The sequence below is a fragment of the Schistocerca nitens genome, chromosome 3 (genome assembly GCF_023898315.1).
Source record: "Schistocerca nitens isolate TAMUIC-IGC-003100 chromosome 3, iqSchNite1.1, whole genome shotgun sequence".
Classification (NCBI taxonomy): Eukaryota; Metazoa; Arthropoda; class Insecta; order Orthoptera; family Acrididae; genus Schistocerca; species Schistocerca nitens.
In genome coordinates, this window is record NC_064616.1 from 579,510,704 (window position 1) to 579,538,370 (window position 27,667).

The window sequence follows — 27,667 nt, forward strand, 5'->3', positions numbered from 1 at the left end:
CCGCTCCACGTGAAACGAAATCCAATGAGATTCAAGGAAGCGCAGAAGAATACATGATGTAATGTTTACATCAGATTAATTATTATAATGAACAGAGTATAAATAAAATATTGTGCTGCTACCGACAATACAAATCACTTTCAATTCAAGTTCACTGGCACCAGATACTGTAATGACGCATCATAGGCTAGACAGTGTTGTGGGTTTGTGATGGCGGGGCGGGAAAGAGACAGTGTTAGCTTGTGAATCCCCACAACTCTGTTCGTCGCGTCGGTGCATTGCTGCCGCCAGTCGAATCCATTGTTATCAGATAGAGTCAAGTTTCCCGCGGCATCGAATACATGGTCATTTTTAAGACTGGCGGGAATTTTGTGTCAAACACTGTACATTTTTATATTCATTTAGAGTATAAGATGCATCTGCATTTTTGAGACAATTTTAGAAGAAAAAAGTGCGTCTTATGGTCTGTAAAATACGGTACATCAGGAACAGAGCCTGACAAAATCGAAAATTCATCAGCCACAATGTTCTCAATGACTGCTCGTCCTTGCAGATCGGATATGGAAAAGATTAATACAATATTAGTAAACTGCAGGAATATCCAAGGAAAAGTCCCACAATTAGTATCACTTATTGAAGGTTATTAGGAAGTATTAGGAACAGAAAGTTGGTTGAAACCGAAAGTGAATAGCTACGAAACTTTAAGTTCAGATTAGAATATCTACATCTACAGACATACTCCGCCATCCACCATACGGTGCGTGGCGGAGGGCACCTCGTACCACAACTAGCATCTTCTCTCCCCGTTCCACTCCCAAACAGAACGAGGGAAAAATGACTGCCTATATGCCTCTGTACGAGCCCTAATCTCTCTTATCTTATCTTTGTGGTCTTTCCGCGAAATATAAGTTGGCGGCAGTAAAATTGTACTGCAATCAGCCTCAACTGCTGGTTCTCTAAACTTCCTCAGTAGCGATTCACGAAAAGAACGCCTCCTTTCCTCCAGAGACTCCCACCCGAGTTCCTGAAGTATTTCCGTAACACTCTCGTGGTGATCAAACCTACCAGTAACAAATCTAGCAGCCCGCCTCTGAATTGCTTCTATGTCCTCCCTCCATCCGACCTGATAGGGATCCCAAACGCTCGAGCAGTACTCAAGAATATGCCGTATTAGTGTTTTATAAGCGGTCTCCTTTACAGATGAACCACATTTTTCCAAAATTCTACCAATGAACCGAATACTACTATCCGCCTTCCCCACAACTGCCATTACATGCTTGGCCCACTTCATATCGCTCTACGATGTTATGCCCAAATATTTAATCGACGTGACTGTGTCAAGCGCTACACTACTAATGGAGTATTCAAACATTACGGGATTCTTTTTCCTATTCATCTGCATTAATTTACATTTATCTATGGTTAGAGTTAGCTGCCATTCCTTACACCAATCACAAATCCTGTCCAAGTCATCTTGTATCCGCCTACAGTCACTCAACGACGACACCTTCCTGTACACCACAGCATCATCAGCAAACAGCTGATCCACCCTATCCAAAAGATCATTTATGTAGATAGAAAACAACAGCGGACCTACCACACTTCCCTGGGGCACTCCAGATGATACCCTACCTCCGATGAACACTCACCATCGAGGACAACGTACTGGGTTCTATTACTTAAGAAGTCTTCGAGCTACTCACATATTTGGGAACCAATCCCATATGCTCGTACCTTAGTTAGGAGTATGCAGTGGGGCACCGAGTCAAACGCTTTCCGGAAGTCAAGGAATATGGCATCCGTCTGATACCCTCCATCCACGGTTCGCAAGATATCATGTGAAAAAAGGGCGAGTTGCGTTTCGCAGGAATATGTAGCGTAAGGGTAGGTTAGTCGCCAATGTTGGCGGCGTATTTATTGCAGTAAATGTGAATTAATCAGTATGAAGTTAAGCATGAAAGATAGGTCTAAAATAGTTTTCGGATGCTTTTGTAGATCGCCTGGATCAGGAGCTGTAGTGGTAGAGCACTTCAGGGACAACTTGCAGAATATCGTTAGCAACTTTTCTGACCACACCGTTGTAATAAATGGTGACTTCAACTTGCCAGGCATAGACTGGGAGAGTCAAGCTACCAAAATATCATTTGAGGACAACAACTATGTTCTCAAGGAAAACTTCTTAGATTTTGCTGCAGTCCGTGGCCTAAAAAGTCGAGGGTTAGCGACAGTGATCACGGACAAACTTGAAATTTATGAATCTGATACGCCATATTCGTGTGGGTAGGACTATGATGTGGCGTCCGCAGTGAGTGCGTACCTTCGAGGGGCGCAAGCTGTAATTTGTGAAATGTTTCCTCAAGATAAATATGTACACTGCAGCACTCGCAGTCTTAATGTGGCTCCGCCTCATGCTTGCTCTGTTCAGTCAGTTAGTAACTGCATTGGCTCAGAATCCTCCGTCGAAAATTTCATTAAGGATGCATCACAATGTACAAATATTGTAAAAGGAAAACTAACGTAGTTTTGTGCTGAGGATATTAGAAGACCCAGCCTTTTGTTCATATGTGAAACTAGGCGCACAAACCTTCAACAGCGCCATCGCCGTCAAATCTTATGTCCTCCGAATGCTACCTTTTGTGGCCCAGATAAATGAAAATCGCAGGACGACAAATCTGGACTGTAGGGAGGGCGTTCTGGAGTGGTCCAGAACAATTCCTGAATATTTTGTTGAGTTCGGGCAGTTGTTCAAAAATGGCTCGAAGCACTATGGGGCATCTGAGGTCATCAGTCCCCTAGACTTAGAACTACTTAAACCTAACTAACCTAAGGACATCACACACATCCATGCCCGAGGCAGGAGTCGAACCTGCGACCGTAGCAGCAGCGCGGTTCCGGACTGAAGCGCCTAAAACCACTCGACCACCGTGGCCGACTCGGGCAGTTGTGTGGGGTCAAATAAAAGAAAAAGACTGTTGCAAGAACCTGCTCCGCGGAGAAACGGTTTTTAGTTTTGATGGGCGCAGACTTATCCTTTCTGCGCCATTCCATGCTTCCTTTTTTTCGATTCCGGAATGCAATGAAGCACCGTTGTTTCATGCCTGGTCACAGTCCGGCGTAAAAAATGTTCTCCTTCAATCTGCTACCGTGCGTGTCAGTAGCTATTTGCGCACCTCTAGATGACGTTTGTGCTCTGCGATGAGAAGACACTTTCCGAGATCCAAGGTAGTCATTAATGGGCCCCTTACCACTACCTTAGCTTTTGCCAATCTCAGCAGCTATTTCAGAAACTGTTATTGGGCGATTGTCTTCAGTAAGCTGGCTAACGACGCGAATATTCTCCTGAGTCATGCTGGTCCTCGGGCGACGTCGGTGAGCTCCATTTTCAACTGTTTCTCGTCCTCATAAAACCTGGTTTAGCCATGTGTAAATTTTTTAATCTTTCTCAGGGTGTTGACCCCGAACTGTGCCGCAAGTCTTTTCAAAATTTCGGGCGGTTTAACGTCCTCTGTTGTGAGAAATTTAATTACAATGCATTGCACAACAGGGCCGGCCGAAGTGGCCGTGCGGTTAAAGGCGCTGCAGTCTGGAACCGCAAGACCGCTACGGTCGCAGGTTCGAATCCTGCCTCGGGCATGGATGTTTGTGATGTCCTTAGGTTAGTTAGGTTTAAGTAGTTCTAAGTTCTAGGGGACTAATAACCTTAGCAGTTGAGTCCCATAGTGCTCAGAGCCATTTGAGCCATTGCACAACAGGAAGTGGTACCTCTTGCTCTGACATTGCGATTCTGACTAAAGAAACGATACGACAACGTTCTAGCTGTGAAAAAGAATCACTAGAAACGAAAACAGCAATGAGCAGAGATAGCGCCGCTCTCCATTTTCAAAAAAAAAAAAAGGGTCTGAGCACTATGGGACTTAATAGCTATGGTCATCAGTCCCCTAGAACTTAGAACTACTTAAGCCTAACTAACCTAAGGACAGCACACAACACCCAGCCATCACGAGGCAGAGAAAATCACTGACCCCGCCGGGAATCGAACCCGGGAACCCGGGCGTGGGAAGCGAGAATGCTACCGCACGACCACGAGATGCGGGCCATTTTCAAAATGGTACGTAAAACAAAAATTCCGGTTTATGTTTGATTCAACCTCACAAGATTTAAGAATATTTACATTTCAATCTTGTTCACTCTGGAAGTGCTGAAAGAGAGCCAGAATTTGGATACCTTGGCGAAAATCAGCCAGCTTCTCTGTGCGTTAGAGGTGACTGAATCCCTCGTCTCAATTTTTGTAGTTAGATTCTTTCACAAAGCACAGCACATTGAAAAGTTCTCACAGGCATCTGAAAACCTACAGCATGTCTGTGACATTTTGAGCAACATACATGAAAATAAAGACTGCAGATTCAAAAGACTATTATCTGAAATAAAGGTGGTTGCAGAAAAAGCCAGAATCGAACTACTTTCTCCCATGTATTATTTCACAACAGAGACACAGATCAAATGTGCAATTACTATGTGATGCACTAGTCCAGAGGACTGTCTCAGAAAAAATATACATCCATTACTAGATGAGATAATAGCATGGCTTAGTGAAAGATTTGTGGATTGTAAGTCGTTGATTTCTGCATTAACTTAAGGTTTGCCAAAACAATCCACCAAGGAACATTTTGCTGACATAAAATCCACTACTTCAAATTTTGTGCACATTCCACACTGATGAAAGTGTCTTAAGATCAGAAATGCAATTGTGGAAGTGCAAATGGAATGAAATACCAAAGGCTAATTGACATGATTGTGCTCTTGCAGCTTTATGTCACTGCAATGAAGATTTTTTCCTAATATAAACTGAGCCCTGAAAGTTTTGGCTACCATTCCAGTATCCATAGTAACACGTGAAAGAATGTTCTCAACATTAAGAAGACTGAAGAACTATTTGTATAACAGTACTGAAAATAACTCACTGTCTGCCCTAGCACCCCAATACTACAATGAAGTAAAAGAAAAGAATGCTCAGACTTGCCATATAATAAAATGTAACATTATGTCTGTTAAAATATGTACGCACATTTAGAAGAACGTATGTACCATCTGGTGAGCAAGATGTATGAAACAGGCGAAATACCCTCAGACTTCAAGAAGAATATAATAATTCCAATCCCAAAGAAAGCAGTTATTGACAGATGTGAAAATTACCGAACTATCAGTTTAATAAGTCACAGCTGCAAAATACTAACGCGAATTCTTTACAGACGAATGGAAAAACTAGTAGAAGCCGACCTCGGGGAAGATCAGTTTGGATTCCGTAGAAATGTTGGAACACGTGAGGCAATACTGACCCTACGACTTATCTTAGAAGCTAGATTAAGGAAGGGAAAACCTACATTTCTAGCATTTGTAGACTTAGAGAAAGCTTTTGACAATGTTGACTGGAATACTCTCTCTCAAATTCTGAAGGTGGCAGGGGTAAATACAGGGAGCGAAAGGCTATTTACAATTTGTACAGAAACCAGATGGCAGTTATAAGAATCGAGGGACATGAAAGGGAAGCAGTGGTTGGGAAGGGAGTGAGACAGGGTTGTAGTCTCTCCCCGATGCTATTCAATCTGTATATTGAGCAAACAGTGAAGGAAACAAAAGAAAAATTCAGAGTAGGTATTAAAATCCATGGAGAAGAAATAAAAACTTTGAGGTTCGCCGATGACTTTGTAATTCTGTCAGAGACAGCAAAAGACTTGGAAGAGCAGTTGAACGGAATGGATAGTGTCTTGAAAGGAGGATATAAGATGAACATCAACAAAAGCAAAACGAGGATAATGGAATGTAGTCAAATTAAGTCGGGTGGTGCTGAGGGAATTAGATTACGAAATGAGACACTTACAGTAGTAAAGGAGTTTTCCTACTTGGGGAGCAAAATAACTGATGTTGGTCGAAGTAGAGAGGATATAAAATGTAGACTGGCAATGGCAAGGAAAGCGTTTCTGAAGAAGAGAAATTTGTTAACATCGAGTATAGATTTAAGTGTCAGGAAGTAATTTCTGAAAGTATTTGTATGGAGTGAAGCCATATATGGAAGTGAAACATGGACGATAAATAATTTGGACAAGAGAATAGAAGCTTTTGAAATGTGGTGCTACAGAAGAATGCTGAAGATTAGATGGGTAGATCACGTAACTAATGAGGAAGTATTGAATAGGATTGGGGAGAAGAGGAGCTTGTGGCACAACTTGACTAGAAGAAGGGATCGGTTGGCAGGACATGTTTTGAGGCATCAAGGGCTCACCAATTTAGTATTGGAGGGCAGCGTGGAGGGTAAAAGTCATAGAGGGAGACCAAGAGATGAATTCACTAAGCAGATTCAGAAGGATGTAGGTTGCAATAGGTACTGGGAGATGAAGAAGCTTGCACAGGATAGAGTAGCATGGAGAGCTGCATCAAACCAGTCTCAGGACTGAAGACCACAACAACATGTTCCATTGCTTTAGAAGTTAGAATATATGTTACAATTTACAACTAAGGATTTATTGTCCAATACCCCCTCCCCACGCAAAAAAAAAAAAAAAAAAAAAAAAAAAAAAAAAAAAACGTGGCTGCCGCCCTGACAGCACCCTTACATGATCAGTTCTTCATGAGCAGTTACTTCTTTATCTGTATCACTTACAGCATGTGAGAGTTCCCGGGCACAATACCATTAAGTCTGATTGCAGTTCTGCTAATGGACTCTAAGATGGAGCACTGAATATCTGCAGTTCACACCTTGCATTTTATTTACGAATGAGGTAGGGCTTCATGCAAAGTGAGATGATAAATTATCGTACTGTGGGCTGTTGCAAATTCTTGAGTGATTATAGAAGCAAGGCATTAGGCTTGCTGTAGTATCTACATATGGGCAAGAATTGTGGGTGACCAATACTTTACCAGATATAGTAAATTAACAGGTGCTATTTATCACCAGTTTTTATGCAGCAAATTAAATCTGCTGTTGGAAAACTTTACCTTATAGAAAGACAATGAGTGTGGTTTATGTATGACAGAACAACACCCATTTCTCTATGCCTTCTCCCAATACAAAAGTTAAATACACAAGGGATTAAAACTTCTTGGCAGATTAAAACTGTGTGCGGGACCTAGACTCGAACTCGGGACCTTTGTCTTTCATGGGCAAGTGCTCTATTATCTGAGCTACCCAACCACGACTCACAACCCTTCCTCACAGGTCTAATTCTGCCAGTACCTCATCTCCCACATTCCAAACTTCACAGAAACTCTCCTGCAGACCTTGCAGAAACAGCACTCCTGGAAGAAAGGATATTGCAGAGACATGGCTTAGCCATGCAAAGTGACAATTTTGTTCTGGAACAATGAATTGGTCGAGCAGATCCAGAAGTATGGCCTGCCTATTCACCACACCCACATTACAGGAGCCAGTGTCCCAAGAATGTGACCAAATTTGAGGGTAGTCAGTTGTGTTTTCAAAAACTAACAGGAATATTTGTTTCTTGGAAAAAAAAATATTTATTTGCTTACATAAATGGTGTGCTGTTAAAAATAGTTGAATAGATGACATGGCAGCAGATTGAGGAGTCTGGTCAGAATTAGCTGGTTTTGTTTCTGATATACCAAGTGTTCCTTAACAGGGGCCTAGTATAAGCCACCAGTCCTCTGTGCTTTAATGGCCGTTTGATCCATGTGTTAAGTGTTGTGTCATTTGGAATGTGTGTCTTAGCTTAACCATTTGGATAGTAAAGACGGAATGAAACTGTATAAAAATCCCTCATCCACAGTGTAAGGTATGTGCCATTAGTGTGGATAACTGTTGGAACAAAATAGTCATTAGCTGACAACCTCTGTACCATCAGTTGTACTGTAGTTGTGTGAGAATTACTTGAACAAATGGCACTTCTATTTCCCCACTTTATAATGGAATGTAAATGGAGACCAATATTTGTAACGAAGTGCTTCTATCAGCCACTCAGCCACCCCCCCCCCTTTTTCCCACAGCTGTCAAATGAAGGAAAAAGTTTAGTGAAGTCAGATGTTTTTCTTTCAAGAAAAGGATTTAAAAGTTGGTATTACAAAGGTTTTTAAGATGGCGGGAACTGGACCTTTTCTTGTAGCTACTTAAAAGTGGCCATTCATCTTTCACAAATTTAAAAATACTAAATACCAATAGGTCTCACCCCCTCCTCCCCCCACCAACACACACACAAACTATTGCATGGTTTCCCTTGGTTCAAATGGGGTGCTAAGTAGCACAAATAATCACCCCACCTAGAGAAATTGTGAGTCAGTCTCCCGGGCCTCATTCTAGCAAAAATTAGCAGTGTAACAGTTATAAACTACACATGATCTGTTGAATACATTTCACTAGTAGGGCTAAAGAAGAAGATAAATCAAAAAAAAGAAGTTATAGCCTTTCTGCATACAAACTATTTTGTATGGGTAGCAGTAAAAGCGAGGTTGGAGAAACACCTCAGGCTACAGAAGACTCCTAGTTTTCACCAAGAATCTCAATACCAGTAAACTGAAGGAAGAATGGGAATCTGATGATGAATTAATGTGTGCTACTGGATATAACCTTTTATCCATTGATTCTGCTCATACAGTATATTTATAACAGCATGATCCACAACAACCATTCTATGATAAACATATTTCCCAGAGATCAATCATTCTGCTGATATTACACCCTGTGACATCAGTGAGCCATACAGGACTTGATTTTGCACTTTCTCATTGTCTGATGTCTTTTCACTGTCTGCACAATACTGACATTTTTATCACACAAGAGAGGAAACTGCAGCACCACTTTGTACACCACCTCTTTACAGTCATAATTACATATCATTGAACACTATTCTACACATTCTGTAAGTTTTAATTCATGCAGGCTCTCTGGATTTTATGATCTTTGTAACTGAGACTGACGGCTTATAGAGGAGCTTTGAATATATAAAATAGGTCTGAAGTCTGTTGGCAAACTTGAGAAACTCATGAGAGTTGTTTTTTGAGTGTTTGGATATTAGAGTGATTTGTTTGGATCATAACACAAAAAGTAATATAGCCTATGCTTTCAGAAACATGTGATGCATGTTCACTTTGTCTTAATTTTCCATATACATTTTAACAAATTACAGCGCTGTGTCCAGCACATAAAATGCAGAATACTTCAGCCTGATTTTGACAATAAATGTGTATATCAATAAATAGTGAATGACTTGCATAGTTGAAGCACTGATGCAGGGAGCCTAGCATCTCTCTGATTGTAAAATAAATACCACTTATTTTTCCCATAATAGTTTCTAGGAATATGTTTTCAGTCTTGACTCCATTTAATAAAAATCACCTTTTCATTTTTCAGTAATGTATTATTTTGGTACATTGTTTCAGGTGGTCACAGCACATTCTTTGCTTTGCTCAATACTTTCGTGCACATCGTAATGTACTTCTACTACATGGTATCTGCAATGGGTCCAGAATACCAGAAATACATCTGGTGGAAGAAGTATCTAACTACAATGCAAATGGTAAGCTGATGTCTTATTTGACATCCATGTCATTTGACACAGACAAACATGAAGAACTTACTGTCCCCTTCTGCTTCAATGTAATAAGTTAGATCCTAATGAAATGACTCACAGTGGTAAGACTGAACTAACATTTACAATATGTATTTCACTAAAGTGATAAAGATCAAGAAAAGTACAAGAAGGATAACAAAGGGATTGTGAACTTCCTGTCAGAAAGAAATTCAGCATCAATGATTTCATACAGACATATACAGTCACTATAAAATACATGTGCATATCTTATAAAACACATTAAACGTATAACATTAAATATTCAAACTCTACAAATAAGGTAAAAATTGTGTGATAAATCATGGTAATTATTTACATAAAACTTATTTTAAATTGGATTAAAAAGTATAAAATTATTTCTCCTAGCCCCATACAGATTCCTAATCCCATACAGATAGTTCTGCAAATTTGTGATTGTGCATTTAATAGCTATAAAAATACTAGTAAGATTTAAAATGAAAAATGTGGGATGCATGCAGCAGATAATAGTGATAATTAGGAATTCAGATGGCAAGATCTGGGATAGGGTCACCTTAATGGAAGGACTGGGGTTCCCACATAACTGCTTCATCACTTGCCTTTATTAAAGGCAAATGAGTTTTAAAAACAATTAACAGTAATATTGACTGAGCAGGCTTTAGAAAAATGACTTTTGAACAGCTACCACTACTTATGAGCCACCAAGCATTAAGTATACACCAAAACTACAGCATTTTAAAACAATTAACTACTGTTAATAAAATTCACAGAACAGTTTTTTTGTCAACTAAGTGACCTTTGAACAGCTGCCATTAATATGAACCCACTGTAACTCAGTGGACAGGAAAGGTACAGAATTTTAAAAACAATTAACAGTCACTGAAGAGTAAGTTACAGCTAACCAAAATTCCCTAATCAGATCTTAAGCAAATGATTTTTAAACAGCTGTTATTAATAATGAACTCACTGTCATTCAGTAGTCAGCAAAATACAGAATTTAAAAAGTGAAAGTTAATCAAAGTTCACTGATCAAATTATAAAAAAATGATTTTTAAACAGCTGATATTAATTATGAATCCACTGTCATTCAGTGGACAGCAAAATACAGACTTGTAGAAATGATTAACAGTCATTGAATAAGCAGCTACAGTTAGCCAAAATTCACTGATCATGTTTTAAACAAAACATCTTTAAACAGCTGCTATTAATTACGAACCCACTGTCATTCAGTAGACAGCAGGATACAAAATTTTAGAAACAATTAACAGTCACTGAATAAGCAGCTACATTTGGCCAAAATTCTCTGAGCAGATTTTCAGCAAATGGCTTATAAACAGCTGGCATTAATTATGAACCCACTGTGATTCAATATGCACAAAGTACAGAATTGTAAAATCAATTAACAGTCACTGAATAGTCTGATTCACTGATCAGATATGATTTTTAAACGCTGCTATTAATTATGGGTGTTGGTTACTTAAACCCCACTGGGGTTGGGCAGATGGAGGCGGGGGGAGAGCAAGAGGTAAGAAAATACACGGAAGTTACTTAACTTGTACAGGATGGCCACCATTCTTCCATTCCTTAAACCTGCAAGATACCGGATGCCTTCACTAGTGTCAAACTGGTCACATAACCTCCATGTCACTGGCGTGTTTTGCAAAATATCATGCCCACTCATGGAAACCGCTTTGTAGGGCAAGCAATAACTGACAGTCAAAACCAGGCTTTATGCAGAAATTGCATTGAAATTCAATTTAAGGGTCTTATATTTGATTCCATTAGGATAGAGAGGTCTAGGGGCAGACCAAATCCCAATAGAAGCATGGAAAAGTCTGGGAGAATAGGGAACTGATATTCTCAGGGATCTAATGCAGAAGATCTTGAAAAGAGAAAGAATGCTGCATGCGTGGAGAAGCAGTATACTGGTTCCCATATATAAGGGGTATCCAAAACTGTGACAATTATAGAGGGAGAAAACTTATGTCCCCCACAATGAAGATCTGGGAAAGGATAACTGAAAAGAGGTTGCATCTGGAAACTGAAGTATGAGAAGAACAGTTTGGATTTATGCTGGGAAGAGGAACAACCGACGCAATATTTGCACTAAGGCAACTGATGGAGAGGTACAGAGAAGTGCAAGCTGAACTGCATATGGCCTTCATCAATCTTGACAAGGCATATGACAGAGTGCCGAGGCAAGAGATATGGAGATGTCTGAGAAGTAAATGCCTGCCAGAAAAATATATCAGGGTGGTAGAAGACATGTATGAATGTGCAATGACACAAGTCAGGAGCAGTGCAGGTGCAACAAAGGCATTTCCAGTGAGAATAGGACACCAGGGACCTGCTCTCAGCCTGTATCTCTTTGACCTTTTCATGGATGTACTAGTCAAAAATGTGAAAGAAGAGGCACCTTGGAGCATGATGTTTGCCAATGATGTTGTAATCTGTGAACCCACCCAGGAGGCACTTCAAGACAAGCTTGAACAGTGGAGAAAAACTCTAGAGGAAAGGGGAATGAGAATTAGCAGGGTGAAAACAGAATATAAGTGTACAAAGGATGCCAAAGACCTATACATTAACCTGCAAGGAGAACAACTGATGCTGGTCAAGAAATTTAAATATTTAGGCTCTTACATGCAGTACAAGATAAATAGTAGGTGGATGAACTGGAGGAAACTGAAGGAGTACTGTGTGATAAGAAGGTTAGCTGCAGAATGAAAGGAAAACTTTACAAGTCTGTGGTGAGGCCTGCAGTGCTGTATAGTGCAGAAACTTGGCCAATTACAAAAGCCCAAGAGAAAAAGATGGAAGTGGCAGAAATGAGAATGTTAAGGTGGATGAGTGGGGTGACATGAAAGGATAGACTAAGGAATGAATACATCAGGGGAACAGTGAAAGTGGGGCCCATAGGGAATCAGATCCAAGAAAGTAGGCTAAGATGGTGCAGACATTTGCAGAGAAGAGGGGAGTACTACGTGGGGAGAAGAGTTGAAGACCTAGAAATCGAAGCATCAAGGAGAAGAGGAAGACCGAAGCTGAGATGAAAAGACAAGGTAGCAGGGGACGTATGGGAGAAAGGATGGCTCGGAGAAGAAGCACTGGATAGGCATTGCTGGAAGTGAAGGATCCAGCATAGCAACGCTGACCCCACATGATGTGGTAAAAGGCTGAGATGATGATGATGATGATGATGATGATGATGAGATCAGCATTCAGTAACTCATATGTGGTATATGTGTGTAAGACCCATAACAGTCATTCTGTTAATGCTACAATACAGCAAATACTCTCCCAATCATCACTATCATATCACTAATTGTATAGTAGATGTTTGCAAATATGTAAGTAAATCACACTGTTCATGAGTCTGGAATATCTGAGTTCATAATTGAGTTGAGTAGTGATATTAATGGGGTGAGAGCATAAATTGTTAATAAGATACCATTCTCGCTGATGTTGGTGCCATGTACATGGTGTGCCTTATGATAATGCAGCCTGGGGTCACAGACATTTTATCCACAAGCCAGTTAAAGGCAATTTCTATTATATACTGTTTGAAGCCTATTAAACCTTTTTATACACCTTTTAAATGGTTGACTACTGCAGTAGAATAGTGCACCAGCTCATTGGATAATCAATGTCCAAACATATTCTTATAAGCAGGGCTGGCCTGAGAACATTTTTCCACATGAATTACTTATCATTTGGCACCGTCCCCCTCCCTGCTTTTCCCTCAAACATGTTCATCTGTATCAGTGATTGGGAAATACACTGTATACAAATGTTGCACATGGGTACACCTGGCATCCCCCTCACCTTGGCGCCCCAAGTCACCACTACTAAATGTGGTATGTACTGTGTAGAAATCTCACAGTTGTGACACATCTGGCACACTCTCAGCTTTTAATTGCTAAATTAATGTCATGTAGTCCGTATGTGCTTGATCAAGTTATAGGTACATATCTTGTTTGTCATGTTGATGTACAGGGTGATTATAACTAAAGTTAAACTTTCAAAACACTTTTGAAATAACACCACTGGTCAGAATGATGTCAAATTGCAATGGAGTATTATCCTAGAAGGGGGAAAACGTATGGCAGAAGAAAAAAAATAGTGTGAAAATTGATCAATAGATGGTGCTGTATGTGTCACAATATGTAAATAAAAACACCTGTCATGCGCACAACCCATTGAAGTTGATATAAACATGCCAGGTACAAGGCTTTTCCTCCTTTCACATCTGCGACATTCGTCATGACTGTCTCAATGCAGGATCACGTTCTGTTTGTGAAGCTGTATTGCAAGAATGATGACTGTGCACACTTTGCACTGCAGATGTTCCAGACACTCAAAGGTTTGAAAAACAGGCATTGGTCCATGGATCTGGAGGAAATGATTCAGGAATTTGAAAAGACAGGTTCTTTTGGTGTGCAACCTGGTAGAGGGAGGAAACAAATTGATTCGACATAAGTGGAAGCATTGGTCACAGCAGGGCAGGAGGAGACGAGTGGTGGTGTGCAAATGTGTAGTGCATGGAGAATTGCCCAAACATTGGACATACCCATGAGGACAGTGTGGAAAATCCTACGAAGCATCCTTCTCTGCTATCCATTCAAAATTACCCATGTGCACTAGTTACTTCCTGTTGGCCTGCCAGCAAGAGAGACTTTTGCTTTAGAATTTCTTGCTCACATGGAAGTGGACAATGATTGGCTGTGGAAGGATATGTCAATACACAGAATTGTCAAATATGGGCAACAGAAAATCCCCACACAAATCAACTAGTACCACTTCATCCTAAAAAGGTCACTGTGTGGTGTGGGTTTATGGCATCATTTATCATAGTGCTATATTTTTTCGAAGAGACAGGTGCTTCCAGTCCTGTTAGCTGTACCATCACTGATAAGCACTATGAGTGTCTTTAGTGCAACCACATCATTCCAGCTCTTCAACAGTGTGGATGTGTGGATGGGATCATTTTTATGCAAGATGGCACCTGATCTTAATCCATGTGACTTCTGGCTGTGGGGCTATCTGAAAGATGTTCTGTTCAGTGTCCCGATTCCAAACTTAGCTGCATTGAAGGCATGCACTGCACAACACATTCCAAACGTGACCATGGAAACACTTCGATCAGTTGTGGAATGTGCTGTTTCTTGGTTTCAACTTGTTACAGAAAACGGTGGACAGTATATTGAATATATTTTGTGCCAGTCACACAGAAATTAATAATCCAATTTGATTTTGATTGATGCTTTTTATGTGGTTTTTGGTCTCAGGACAATTAGAAACCAACGTGATTGAAGCTTTGTATGCTGGTTTTGGCCTCAGGGCAATTAAAAACCAATGTGATTGATGCTTTTTATGCGGCTTTTGGACTCAGGACACTTAAAAACCAATGTGAGTGATGCTTTTTATTTGGTTTTTGACCTCAGGATAATTAAAAGCCGATTTTTCCCATCTGATGGTATATGACCTTGCTGTGGTGGATCGGCTTACGTAACTAACAGTATCACACTTGCACACCCATACACACTGAGTAGTACAGTTTATTTAATGTGAAATGTACACCTTAGGCATTGTTGTATGATTCTTTTGTCATTTGTAGTTGACCACTATTAAATTATGATGCTTACAGCACCATCTATTGCTACATTTTGTAACTATTTATATTTCTTCTGCTAGACATTTTCCCCCTTCTCCAATAATATTCTGTTGCAATTTGACATCATTCTGACCAGTGGTGTTATTTCTACAATGGTTTGAAAGTTTAACTTTAATTATAATCACCCTGCATATTTAAGACTTATGTAGAGAGAAAAGTTCATAAAGCTCCATTAGTATTTATTATTTATTGTTTCTTTCATTTTGTTGCAGGTGCAGTTTGTACTCATATTTGCACATCAGTTCCAGTTATTGTTCATAGACTGCAATTATCCAAAGGCATTTATGGTTTGGATAGGCCTGCATGGTGTAATGTTCCTCTTCTTGTTCTCAGATTTCTATAGAGCAAGCTACACTAAGAAAGTCAAGGATGAAAATTCTGGAGCCTGCATGGTTAGTATGAAATTTCTAAAACAAATTACAGCTATAGCTTTCCAAAGGTTAAGATGTGTTTCACAACCTTTGGGTTAAACAAAATATAAAGAAGATTGCAGACTAGACAGAATTATCAACAGTGAACATTTTTCTGGAATATTGTGAAGTTGTGATGTGATCAAATATGAAAACATAGTTCAATTAATTAAAGTTACTTCAGTGATCTGGCAGACAAAAATTATGTAATACGGAAGTGAACCCTACATTTTATGATCACAATTGTATCTTTGCTTACACATGACTGTGGCAGCTCCCATATCATTTTTTGACAAAACTTAATAAATGATTCAGCCTGATGATCTCTTTGACAATAGTTCATTAAACCATAAAAAGAAGGAGAAACCCCCACAGTTTAAAAAATCTTTTGTAATCAAATCTTTATTTTTCATTCAGAGACGTTTACTGCTCTTTCATCAACACTAAAACAGTGTTCTCATTGTGTACCTTATAATAACTGTGAATGCTAAAGATACGTCACAGACATCACAAATAGTTACCTTCATTGAAATGGTTATACTGATTGCAAAACGGGATGAACACCCTATTAGTTATCATTATGACCCCTCTTTCTTGTTACATTACATTACTACTTACCAAAGGGGATATTTTGCATATTATTACCAAAACTAAAAAAGAGGAAGCATTCTATTACTTTGTTTTCAATAATTATTGTCTTTAACTGAAGCCTAGTTTATGTCCATATCATGATTCCTCCATGCTTTTGACAATCAGATCACTTTCACATTTTTCCTAACTGTAGGAACTATTATATACTTTAGAAATTATTTTTAACTTCTGTCTTAGCACCTACACATCTTGAACCCTTCCACAGCAAGAGTTATTTATAATTTGCAAATATGGCCTTCAGAGAGTTCCCATTCTTTATCATTTGATTGATTATGATCAAAATGTATAAAAATTAAAATTGCTAATACAGTTTTCTTTCATAGTATCCATCAATAATTCAGGACTTCCTCCTGTGTACAAATTATCTACTAATGTGCCATGTTATGAAAGTTACTATACACCTTTTGTGTGATTGAAGCGTATCCTATCATAATAATGAACATCAGGATAACTTTCACCTAGTATTTGTTCAGTTATCAGTTGATATTAGACAGAAGCTATGAAATGCTCAACCCTTCATTAAATCATCTTAAGGGTTTCTCTGATATAGACTCTGTCAGAAAAGAACTATTTTTAGCTTAATGTGTTAATGTTTCTTTCTGTTTAGTGGCAATTTCTAACACCTAAATATTGTAACCTTCAGTAAAGCATAAATTAATAAATTTTGTAATTATTATGAAAATGAATTCTTCCAGTCCATATGTGGCATAACAGCAAACCAGAGCTTAACAGTATTGGTTTATTTAAAAAAAACTAAAATTGCAACCAAGACTGTTATTAACCAATAGTAATAAAAATGAATCATTCTGTAGAAATCTTTTGCAATGATTAAGTGTGTGAAAGTTGTAACATTTTGAAAATGCTTTTTAACTGTTTTCTTTTATTTAGAAATTGTTTGTGTGTTTGTTGAAAAAATATTACAACAGCTGCAAACTTTACATAGTATCTTAGAACCATAGTGTTTTCATGTCTACTTCATCACGGTGTGCAACAATACTGAAGCTGTAATTAATAATCTTCTTTTAGTATATTTAATGCTGCAGTATGGATATATCAATATTTCTCCTACTGAACAGTTATAGTGTTTCCAACAACAATAGCTTCTGTATTATATAGAATGTGTGCAAAAACAATATATCATTTCTCTGTTTTTTCTAGCCTCTTGATGATCAGAAGAAGAATACAGACAGCAGTGCAAATGGTATTGCAGTTAACGGAAAAGCCCAGCAGATATCTGATTACGCAAATGAATACTCAAAAGCTTATTCCAACTGTTATTCCAATGGTGTAAACAATGGTTATATGTCAACGGCAAAACAATCGCTAACGCAACGTGCACAAAAAGGAAAATAACAAAACATTTTTGGAATGGTTAGGTTCACAGCTACAGTAGGTCCATGAAGAATCAGCATGTAAGGAACCTCAGTCACCTATTGCCCTTGTGTGAACTTCCTTACTGCCATGCGGAATCTTCCAATGAAAGTGCTCCAGAAAAACATGTGTGAGAAATGAGCAAAGAAGAACCATGTGACTATTAGTTCTGTTATTGCCGAAGACAATGAGCACTTGTTGTTGCTCATTTGTGCCTACTCAGGGTTTCAAAATAAATATTTTCAGCAGAACAGAGAGAGCAGACTTTGTTGCATGAGTGCCATTTGAAACACTTGCCTTACATGTTGTTTGCTGAAAATGTGGTGTTAATTGTGCCTCAAGAAGAAAAATTATAAAAGATAAAGAGCACTTAAATTGTCCGTTACATTTTGCTATATTTGTCTTTTAAAGCTCATAGTTAGAAGCCTAGAATACCTACATTTTGTATGTTACATTTAAATCTCAATTTTTTTAATCTCTGGAGGTTACTTAATTTTTATTCTCATTTCAGAAAATGTTATATGTAATACTTAAAACCTAATGCCCATTGAGCAGTTTCCCATTGAGAGTTGATTGTCAGCAATGTTTAGACAACGAAAGTAGCCTTCAACAGGCGTTGTTGTAATCATAATATAAGGATGCTATATTGTTGCTGATTTTAACTGTCTGGGACCAAGAATATCAAGAATAACTTTGAAAGTGTTTCTTGTTGTAATGTTTAAATGAAAGCTTTACATATAACTGGCAGCATTAAAGTGATATTAAAACACTTAATTATACAGAACACCTACAGATATGTTATATATTGTTTTCAGCATATTTTGACAATAATTGTCATTATGTCTGTTCAGTTTAATCAGAGAGACTGTTGCAGTATTGATGAAGTTTTCTACAAATGGATTGTTGTGGTCTGTCTTCACATATGTTTTATTAAAATTAGTTGATTACACTAAAGTCTTTGATTCTAATGAAAAATGGTTTTCTGCCAGTTTGTATTTGGTAAATGATTCGTAATATTATTTTGTTGTTGACAATGATTATGTGTCTGTATGTATATATACATACATATATGTATATATATATCTGTTTGTGTGTGTGTGTGTGTGTGTGTGTGTGTATGAGAGAGAGAGAGAGAGAGAGAGAGAGAGAGAGAGAGAGAGAGAGAGAGAGAGAGAGAGAGCATCTTTGTCCGAACATATGAAAAGAGAAAGAGAAAAGGGAGTATAAAACTGTGTGTATGTACATAAATATGAACAGATATTTTTGTACATAATTTAGGTTCAAAAGAGTTTTGAAAAAATAAAGCATTATTTACAGTTGTTTGTACCACCAATCATATATTTTAGTCCTGTTGGAAACAGGCTGTTCATAATATTGTCTTTATCTTGTGTCTCATTGTAAAATGTGGAAAGATGCAAAAATGCAGATAAAACTGTTACCCTGTTCAATAAATTCACAATCAAACTTGTTACTTGCAGTCATATTACTTAGAAGCAAATTTCATAATTTTGTCACTGTAGTTTTGGAGGTATGAATTCCTTTTCTTACTTTGCTGACAAAAAATTGTTCCATAATGTGTGAAATGTTATTGAAACTACCCATTAAAATAGATTTATTTCAAAGTTTTATAGACAAATATGTTTGTTATAAATGAAGAGCAGATAAAATAGGAGAAACTAATAGCAAAGAAAGATAACAATTCATTGTATATCGGTACTCGGTGCAGATGCCAGAGAAGCTAATACAAGAGAAAAATAGAAAAGGCAGTCATTATCAAAACAGTAGCACCAAGCAAAGGTTACCACAGTATTCAGCATATAAAAAGACATTGACAAGCAAATGTTTTCATAAACATATAATAAAAATGGAAACAGGAGAGAAACAAAGTTGAATGAGATAATGTGGAAGAATGAGACAAGGAGAAAAGGGGGAAACAGTGTAGAATGCCAGAGAAAAAGAGTAATGAAGAAGGAAACAAGACTATCTGACTTATGTTTACTACCTCACATGAGAAATTTGTCAAAATAAAATAAATAATCACAAGCATGTGAAAGAAAATAAGTTTTCCTGTTGCTGGCCTTTGCCTGACCTGAAAGTGGCTCACCAGACTAGTTATAGGATGACATACATGTTAACACGGACACCAAATATGGCTAAACTCTATATTATTTTACATACACACATACAATACAATGCTGTGTGATACACAATTAGAAACACAAAATACATAACATGTGAAAAGTCTAATTCCTCATTTAGACATCAAGAGGAAGGTGGAGTGACTGAATCAAGTAGAATGATAAAGACTTTAAGGGTGATATGATGGGTTACAGAAAAACTGAAAACATAGAAATTAAAGTGAAACAGACTGAAGTAACTTAATATGGTTATGTATGTTTGGTCATGTTCTGCATACATCTTTCTCTGTAAGGAGTACATTAATTCCAGAGTTTCTTTCATCATATTGAAAAAATAATTATATTCCCAAGGTATGAAGAATAACATTTATGCTCTCATAAATCATCTTTGAAAGGACTAGAAAAACTGTAGTGCATGGGAAAGGACAATGTTTGTAATAGGCTGTTACAAATTATATATCTGAGTAATAAGAATCATAATATGATAGGAGCTGACAAGGTGGACTTCCATATGACATACAGTCATCAAACTGTGAGGCTGATGAGGAGTTCAGTACAGGTACAAAGTAAGATATTTGTTGTGGTGGTGGCGGCGGAGGGGAGCATCATAAAGGAATTTATTGCTTCATTGGGGGTGTCATGTAATGGAATTTGATACAAGATAAGTAGTCTGTGGAATGTACACACAGTTAGAGCAAGGTCAACATGGGTTAATTTATACCACAAAATGGTGTGTGTTTTGTGATGCAAGTGTGAGTACGCATAGTGAACATTCTCAAAAACTGAGATTTAGGTGTTCTTGACAAATATACCATCAGTATCATCACATATGAGAATCACATGTCATGAATTTCTAAAGAACAGCTTAACTATACACAAGACTGAAGACTACGTCTAATCAGAAGTTAAACTCTTCCAAGTTTCAGAACCTCTCCATTAATCTACTCAGTTATGGTTTTATGTCAAAGCTCTAATTCCACATTATGTTTGTGAATTTGATCCTTCTTACCAAATATGTTTTCTACAACTTTCATTGCAGAATTCTGTTGAACACTCAATCTTCATGACACCTTGGCAGACTATATGTTATGTTAAACAAGCATCATTAAAACAAACATCCATTGGTACTTATCTATGTGGTTCTTAACAAATCAATATCCTGACATGTATTCATTCCCTTGAAGCTCAGTCATTAGAAATACTTTGCAAAGAATCACTTTTTTTGAGATTCAAACAAAATCTTCTCTACATCATTAGTCTTAACGCTATCAATGTTTATCAATAGCCTTCAGTTACCCTGAGTGAATGTCTTCATGTATGAACATGTCTGAAAATTTCTCCTACAAAGGATCCCCCACCTTTCCTCCTTTTTACTGCCACATAATCATGGACCATTTTCTAATGCAAAGTCACTCCATCTTACTGAATTTGTGATGTCTCAAGATTCATTACATGGTAGTGCAGCTCCAGAGTGAGGAACTACTGTAACTGGTAAATACTAAGCTCATTGTGTTGCAAGTGGTCTTCCATTCGTCTCAGAGCATAATGACCCTATGATTCCAAAACTTTCTGTATCACAGCAAAGTAATAAGTGTATTGTGCACTGAATGTGTAAGTATCACACTGGGATTGGCATCGTACCAAGAACATCATTTGTTCACTGTATCCAGTAAATTTATATGCACTGTGCAACCTATGAAGTCACTCTTCACCATATACTTGGATTGAGACAGTTGAATATCATCATTTGTTAGAAATGCACTGCTGTTTCTTTCTATTCATGCTTGCCTTAACATAAAGCAATCTTTTCCTAATGTTATTCTTATGTTCTTTTCAAACATTTTGTCTCTTCTCCTGAAATTGTTATACCATTGATGTCTGTTAGTTTCTACTATATTTATTTATTTTGATTTTATATGCTTTACATTTAGCTATCATCTGCTGGCCAACTCATTAATTTTAAATCAGGGTTTCTTGGGTACATTTCATATTATCCCATATGTTTCATATGGTATTTTTTAACCTTACTTGAAGAATGTTCTCACAATTAGGAAATACACTCCTGGAAATGGAAAAAAGAACACATTGACACCGGTGTGTCAGACCCACCATACCTGCTCCGGACACTGCGAGAGGGCTGTACAAGCAATGATCACACGCACGGAACAGCGGACACACCAGGAACCGCGGTGTTGGCCGTCGAATGGCGCTAGCTGCGCAGCATTTGTGCACCGCCGCCGTCAGTGTCAGCCAGTTTGCCGTGGCATACGGAGCTCCATCGCAGTCTTTAACACTGGTAGCATGCCGCGACAGCGTGGACGTGAACCGTATGTGCAGTTGACGGACTTTGAGCGAGGGCGTATAGTGGGCATGCGGGAGGCCGGGTGGACGTACCGCCGAATTGCTCAACACGTGGGGCGTGAGGTCTCCACAGTACATCGATGTTGTCGCCAGTGGTCGGCGGAAGGTGCACGTGCCCGTCGACCTGGGACCGGACCGCAGCGACGCACGGATGCACGCCAAGACCGTAGGATCCTACGCAGTGCCGTAGGGGACCGCACCGCCACTTCCCAGCAAATTAGGGACACTGTTGCTCCTGGGGTATCGGCGAGGACCATTCGCAACCGTCTCCATGAAGCTGGGCTACGGTCCCGCACACCGTTAGGCCGTCTTCCGCTCACGCCCCAACATCGTGCAGCCCGCCTCCAGTGGTGTCGCGACAGGCGTGAATGGAGGGACGAATGGAGACGTGTCGTCTTCAGCGATGAGAGTCGCTTCTGCATTGGTGCCAATGATGGTCGTATGCGTGTTTGGCGCCGTGCAGGTGAGCGCCACAATCAGGACTGCATACGACCGAGGCACACAGGGCCAACACCCGGCATCATGGTGTGGGGAGCGATCTCCTACACTGGCCGTACACCACTGGTGATCGTCGAGGGGACACTGAATAGTGTACGGTACATCCAAACCGTCATCGAACCCATCGTTCTACCATTCCTAGACCGGCAAGGGAACTTGCTGTTCCAACAGGACAATGCACGTCCGCATGTATCCCGTGCCACCCAACGTGCTCTAGAAGGTGTAAGTCAACTACCCTGGCCAGCAAGATCTCCGGATCTGTCCCCCATTGAGCATGTTTGGGATTGGATGAAGCGTCGTCTCACGCGGTCTGCACGTCCAGCACGAACGCTGGTCCAACTGAGGCGCCAGGTGGAAATGGCATGGCAAGCCGTTCCACAGGACTACATCCAGCATCTCTACGATCGTCTCCATGGGAGAATAGCAGCCTGCATTGCTGCGAAAGGTGGATATACACTGTACTAGTGCCGACATTGTGCATGCTCTGTTGCCTGTGTCTATGTGCCTGTTGGTCTGTCAGTGTGATCATGTGATGTATCTGACCCCAGGAATGTGTCAATAAAGTTTCCCCTTCCTGGGACAATGAATTCACGGTGTTCTTATTTCAATTTCCAGGAGTGTATATTTTTCTGTGGTCAAAACTCAATCTTTTAAACTTTTCTTGGGAGATTTCTTTGTGTAGTCATTTTATTCTGATCAGGCATGAAATATTCATCAGAATTAAATCACTGTGACATAGCCTAGATATATATATCTTCTATTTTCCATTTGATATCAGCTAGCTTTGCTTGAAGATTGTTTCATTTTCTGTCATTGAAGTTGAAAATTGTGTAACATGTCCAACATAAAATTATTTCATTCATCATTCATTTACACTTTGGCATGTTTAACTTGTTAAGCTTTGATTAAATTACACATAATATTCAATGACTTCCATCATGAAGCAGAGCCTTTAGTGATGTGGGATGACTCAAATTATAAATAAATTGGCAAAAGCAGACACTGCAAGCTACTTAGACTAAGTATACATCATGTGATCAAAAGTATCCAGACACCTGGCTGAAAATAACTTACAAGTTTGTTTCGCCCTTCATTGATAAAGCTGGGATTCAATATGTTGTTGGCCCACCCTCAGCCTTGATGACAGCTTTCACTCTCACAGGCATACGTTCAATCAGATGCTGGAAGGTTTCTTGTGGAATGGCAGCCCATTCTTCATGGATTGCTGCACTGAGGAGAGGTATCAATGTTGGTCCGTGAGGCCTGGCAAGTAGTCGGCATTCCAAAACATCCCAAAGGTGTTCTATAGGATCCAGGTCAGGACTCTGTGCAGCCTAGTCCATTACAGGGATGCTATTGTCGTGTAACCACTCCACCACAGGCCGTACATTATTAACAAGTGCTTGATTGTCTTGAAAGATGCAATCGCCATCTCCAAATTGCTCTTCAACAGTGGCAAGCAAGAAGATGCTTAAAACATCAATGTAGGCCTGTGCTGTGATAATGCCATGCAAAACAACAAGGGGTGCAAGCCCCCTCCATGAAAAACACGACCATACCAGAACACCACCGTCTCCGAATTTTACTATTGGCACTACACACACTGGCAGATGACATTCACTGGACTTTTGCCATACCCGCACCCTGCCATCAGATTGTCACATTGTGTACCATGATTCGTTACTCCACACAACATTTTTCCACTGTTAAATCGTCCAATGTTTACGCTCCTTACACAAAGCGAGGTGTCGTTTGGCATTTACTGGTATGATGTGTGGCTTATGAGCAGCTGCTCAACAATGAAATCCAAATTTTCTCACCTCCCACCTAACTGTCATAGTACTTGCAGTGGCTCCTGATGCAGTTTGGAATTCCTGTGAGACAGCCTGGATAGATGTCTGCCTATTACACATTATGACCCTCTTCAAGTGTCAGTGGTCTCTGTCAATCAATAGACAAGGTCGGCCTGTATGCTTTTGTGCTGTACGTGTCCCTTTACATTTCCACTTCACTATCACATTGGAAACAGTGGACCTAGGGAAATTTAGGAGTGTGGAAATCTCGCATACAGACATATGACACAAGTGACACCCAATCACCTGACCACGTTTCAAGTCCATGAGTTCTGCGGAGTGCCCCATTCTGCTCACTCATAATTTCTAATGACTACTGAGGTCGCTTTTATGGAATATCTGGCAGTAGGTGGCAGCACAATGCACCTAATATGAAAAATGTATGTTTTTTGGGGGGGTCTGGATACTTTCAATCACATAGTGTACTAACAACTAATTGCCGGTAGTGCTAATCTAGTCACAATGATAACTATGAGAATTAAATCTAGATTACTTTACTATACACATTAATAGAAAAGCAGCTACTTTGGAAAAAGTACACACCTGTCTACACACCTGGATAGCCACACATGTTAAGACACATGCTTCTGCAACAGGAGGAGGTATGCTGGCCCCTTATCGAATTCGCCTTATGGATTAATGACAGGGATCAGTGTGTTGGCCTGCCTTAATGTGGTTTTTAGGTGATTTCTCACATCCACTGATGTAAATACCAGGCTTGTTCCCATTTCCCACCTCAGAAAAATAATGCACAAACCCTCTGAGAAACACTGTCTCAATTGACCATGTGATTACACCAGACACAAACAGAAGGGGTACAAGGATTCCTTCATGGACGGGGGGCCGGTGGGATCTGGAATCAATTTTAAAATGTCTTTGGAAGTGGGAAACCCATCATAATAGCAGCTTATATAAGGATATGGTTTATCAACACTTTAGGAAAATACAGATTGTTACTTACCATAAAGAATACACATCAAGTTGCAGACAAGCACAGTTAAAAGGCACTTACACAAAGCTTTGAGCCACAGCCTTCATCAGCAAAAGAGAAACAGAGAAACACACACCATTCATACACACAAGCAACACACCTCACACACACATGACCACTAACTCTGGCAGCCAGAATGCAACTATCATGTGGGATGGCAGCAGCAATCTGTAAGGGGCAGGGAAGGGGAAAGGATAGTAGTGTACAGGCAGGGGCAATGAGGAATACTGTTTAGCAGACTGTGCAAGGACTAGAATGCCATCTGGTGTTGCATCAGGAGGTTGTGGCATAGGGAGGTGGAGGAAAAAAGGAGTGAAAAAGAGGAGCGGAAAAGACAGGTGGGTGCATTGACAGACAGTGGCAAACAAAGAGGCTGGGAGACAAGAATGGGGAGGAGATGATAGACAGAGGGGGTGGAAACTGTTGAGTGGAAAGTGTGGTTACAGTATGTCACTGTAGGTTGAGACCTGGATAATTATGGGAGTGGAGAATGTGTTGCAAAGATAACTCCTATCTGTGCAGTTCACAAAAGCTGGTAGTGGAGGGGAGGTTCCAGATGGCCCAGTTAGTGAAGCAGTCACTGAAATCAAGCATTATCTGCCATAGTGTGGTCTACTTTCCTCTTGGCCACAGATTGGTGGTGGCCGTTCATCCTGGGGGATAACTGGTTGGTAGTCATACCAACACAAAAAGGTGTGCAATGGTTGAGCAGAGCTGGTAAATGATATGGCTGCTTTCATAGGTGGCCTGGACCCTGATAGGGTAGGATAAACCTGTGACAGGACTGGAATAGGAAGTGCTAGGTGGGTGCATTGGGCAGGTCTTGCACCTGGGTCATCCACAGGGATATGATCCTTGTGGAAAGGGGATTGTGAGTGGCTTAGGGATTGACAAGGAAGTTGTGGGGATTAAGTGAGTGACAGAATACTACTTTAGGAGGGGTGGGAAGGATCTCGGGTAGGATGTCCCTCATTTCAGGGCATGGTGATAGGTCATCAAAGTCCTGGCAAAGGATGTGTTTCAGTTATTCTGGTCCGGGGTGGTACTGGGTGATGAAGGGGGCACTTCTTTGTGACTGGTTCTTGAGGATGGTGGGTGGATTTGGGGTGTTAAGGGAAATGGCACAGGTGATCTGCTTGCGGACTAGGTCTGGGGGATAGTGCCCATCTGTGCAGGCCTTGGTGAGACCCTCAGCTTAGGAAGCAAGGGAGTGCTTGTCACTGCAGATATGCCATCCCCAGGTGGCCTGGCTGTGTGGGACGGATTTTTTCATGTGAACATACTGTCCCTACACCCTCCAACCAACAGTTTGCACCCCATCTGTCCTATCATCTCCTTCCCATTCCCATCTCTCAGCATCTCTGTTTGCTACCCTCTGCCAACTCATCCACCCATCTTTCCCCTCTTCTCCCTTTTCACTCATCCTTTCCACACCTCCCTGCCCCACAACCTCTTGATACTGTACCTGTTGGCATTCTAGTCCCTGCAAACTCCACCAGGCAGTGTTCTTCTGTCCCTCCATGTGTACACTACTATCCCTTTCCCCTGCTCCACCCCTCTAGATTTCTGCTGCCATCCCATGTGATAGTTGTGTTCTGGCCTCAGCTACCAGAGTTGGTAGTCATGTGTGTGTGTGAGGTGTACTTGTTTGTGTGTATGAATGGTGTGTGTTTCTTGGTTTCTCTTTTGCTGATGAAAGCTGTGGCCGAAAACTTTGTGTAGCTGTCTTTTAATTGTACCTGTCTGCAACTAAACCATAAATACCAATCTATCTTTTCCTACAATTTAGATATTCCTACATGGATTTTCCTTTGTTTAAGGATATGATTTGTTCATGAAACTGGAGAAGTATCACAGATGCTCCAACACAGCATTGACTGGATACTAGCACCAGACAGGAAGGAAGGAAGTATCAACTATCTAGACAGTAGTAAAGTTAAAGCCTGTGTAAAGTGAACGTTCACATAAAACTGAATTTACAACTTCCATGTCTGAATATTGTTAAATTGTAGGAGTGGTTAATAAAATATACTTTTACATCAATTTTGTATGCTTTGGCATTTACAATTTCCTGTTTAGTGTTTTGCCAGCAACCTGTTAAAGACTTTTACACTATAATATAAAACTAATTTCTGAAATATAGTATTTGCTTATAGTACTGAGACT

General features: G+C 39.8%; 1 protein-coding gene across 3 annotated transcripts in view; it reads left to right on the plus strand.

The window, feature by feature from the left end:
- The window catches only part of LOC126248489 (elongation of very long chain fatty acids protein AAEL008004-like), a 666,835-nt gene extending 647,995 nt beyond the window's left edge, over positions 1-18,840 (plus strand). For all 3 annotated transcript variants that reach the window (XM_049949514.1, XM_049949516.1, XM_049949515.1), the window contains 3 exons: positions 9,388-9,524; positions 15,441-15,620; positions 17,448-18,840. In XM_049949514.1, the coding sequence (XP_049805471.1) occupies positions 9,388-9,524; positions 15,441-15,620; positions 17,448-17,642 (512 nt within the window). In that variant the 3' untranslated portion in view covers positions 17,643-18,840. The remainder of the gene's footprint in view (positions 1-9,387; positions 9,525-15,440; positions 15,621-17,447) is intronic.
- The last annotated feature ends 8,827 nt before the right edge of the window (positions 18,841-27,667 follow it).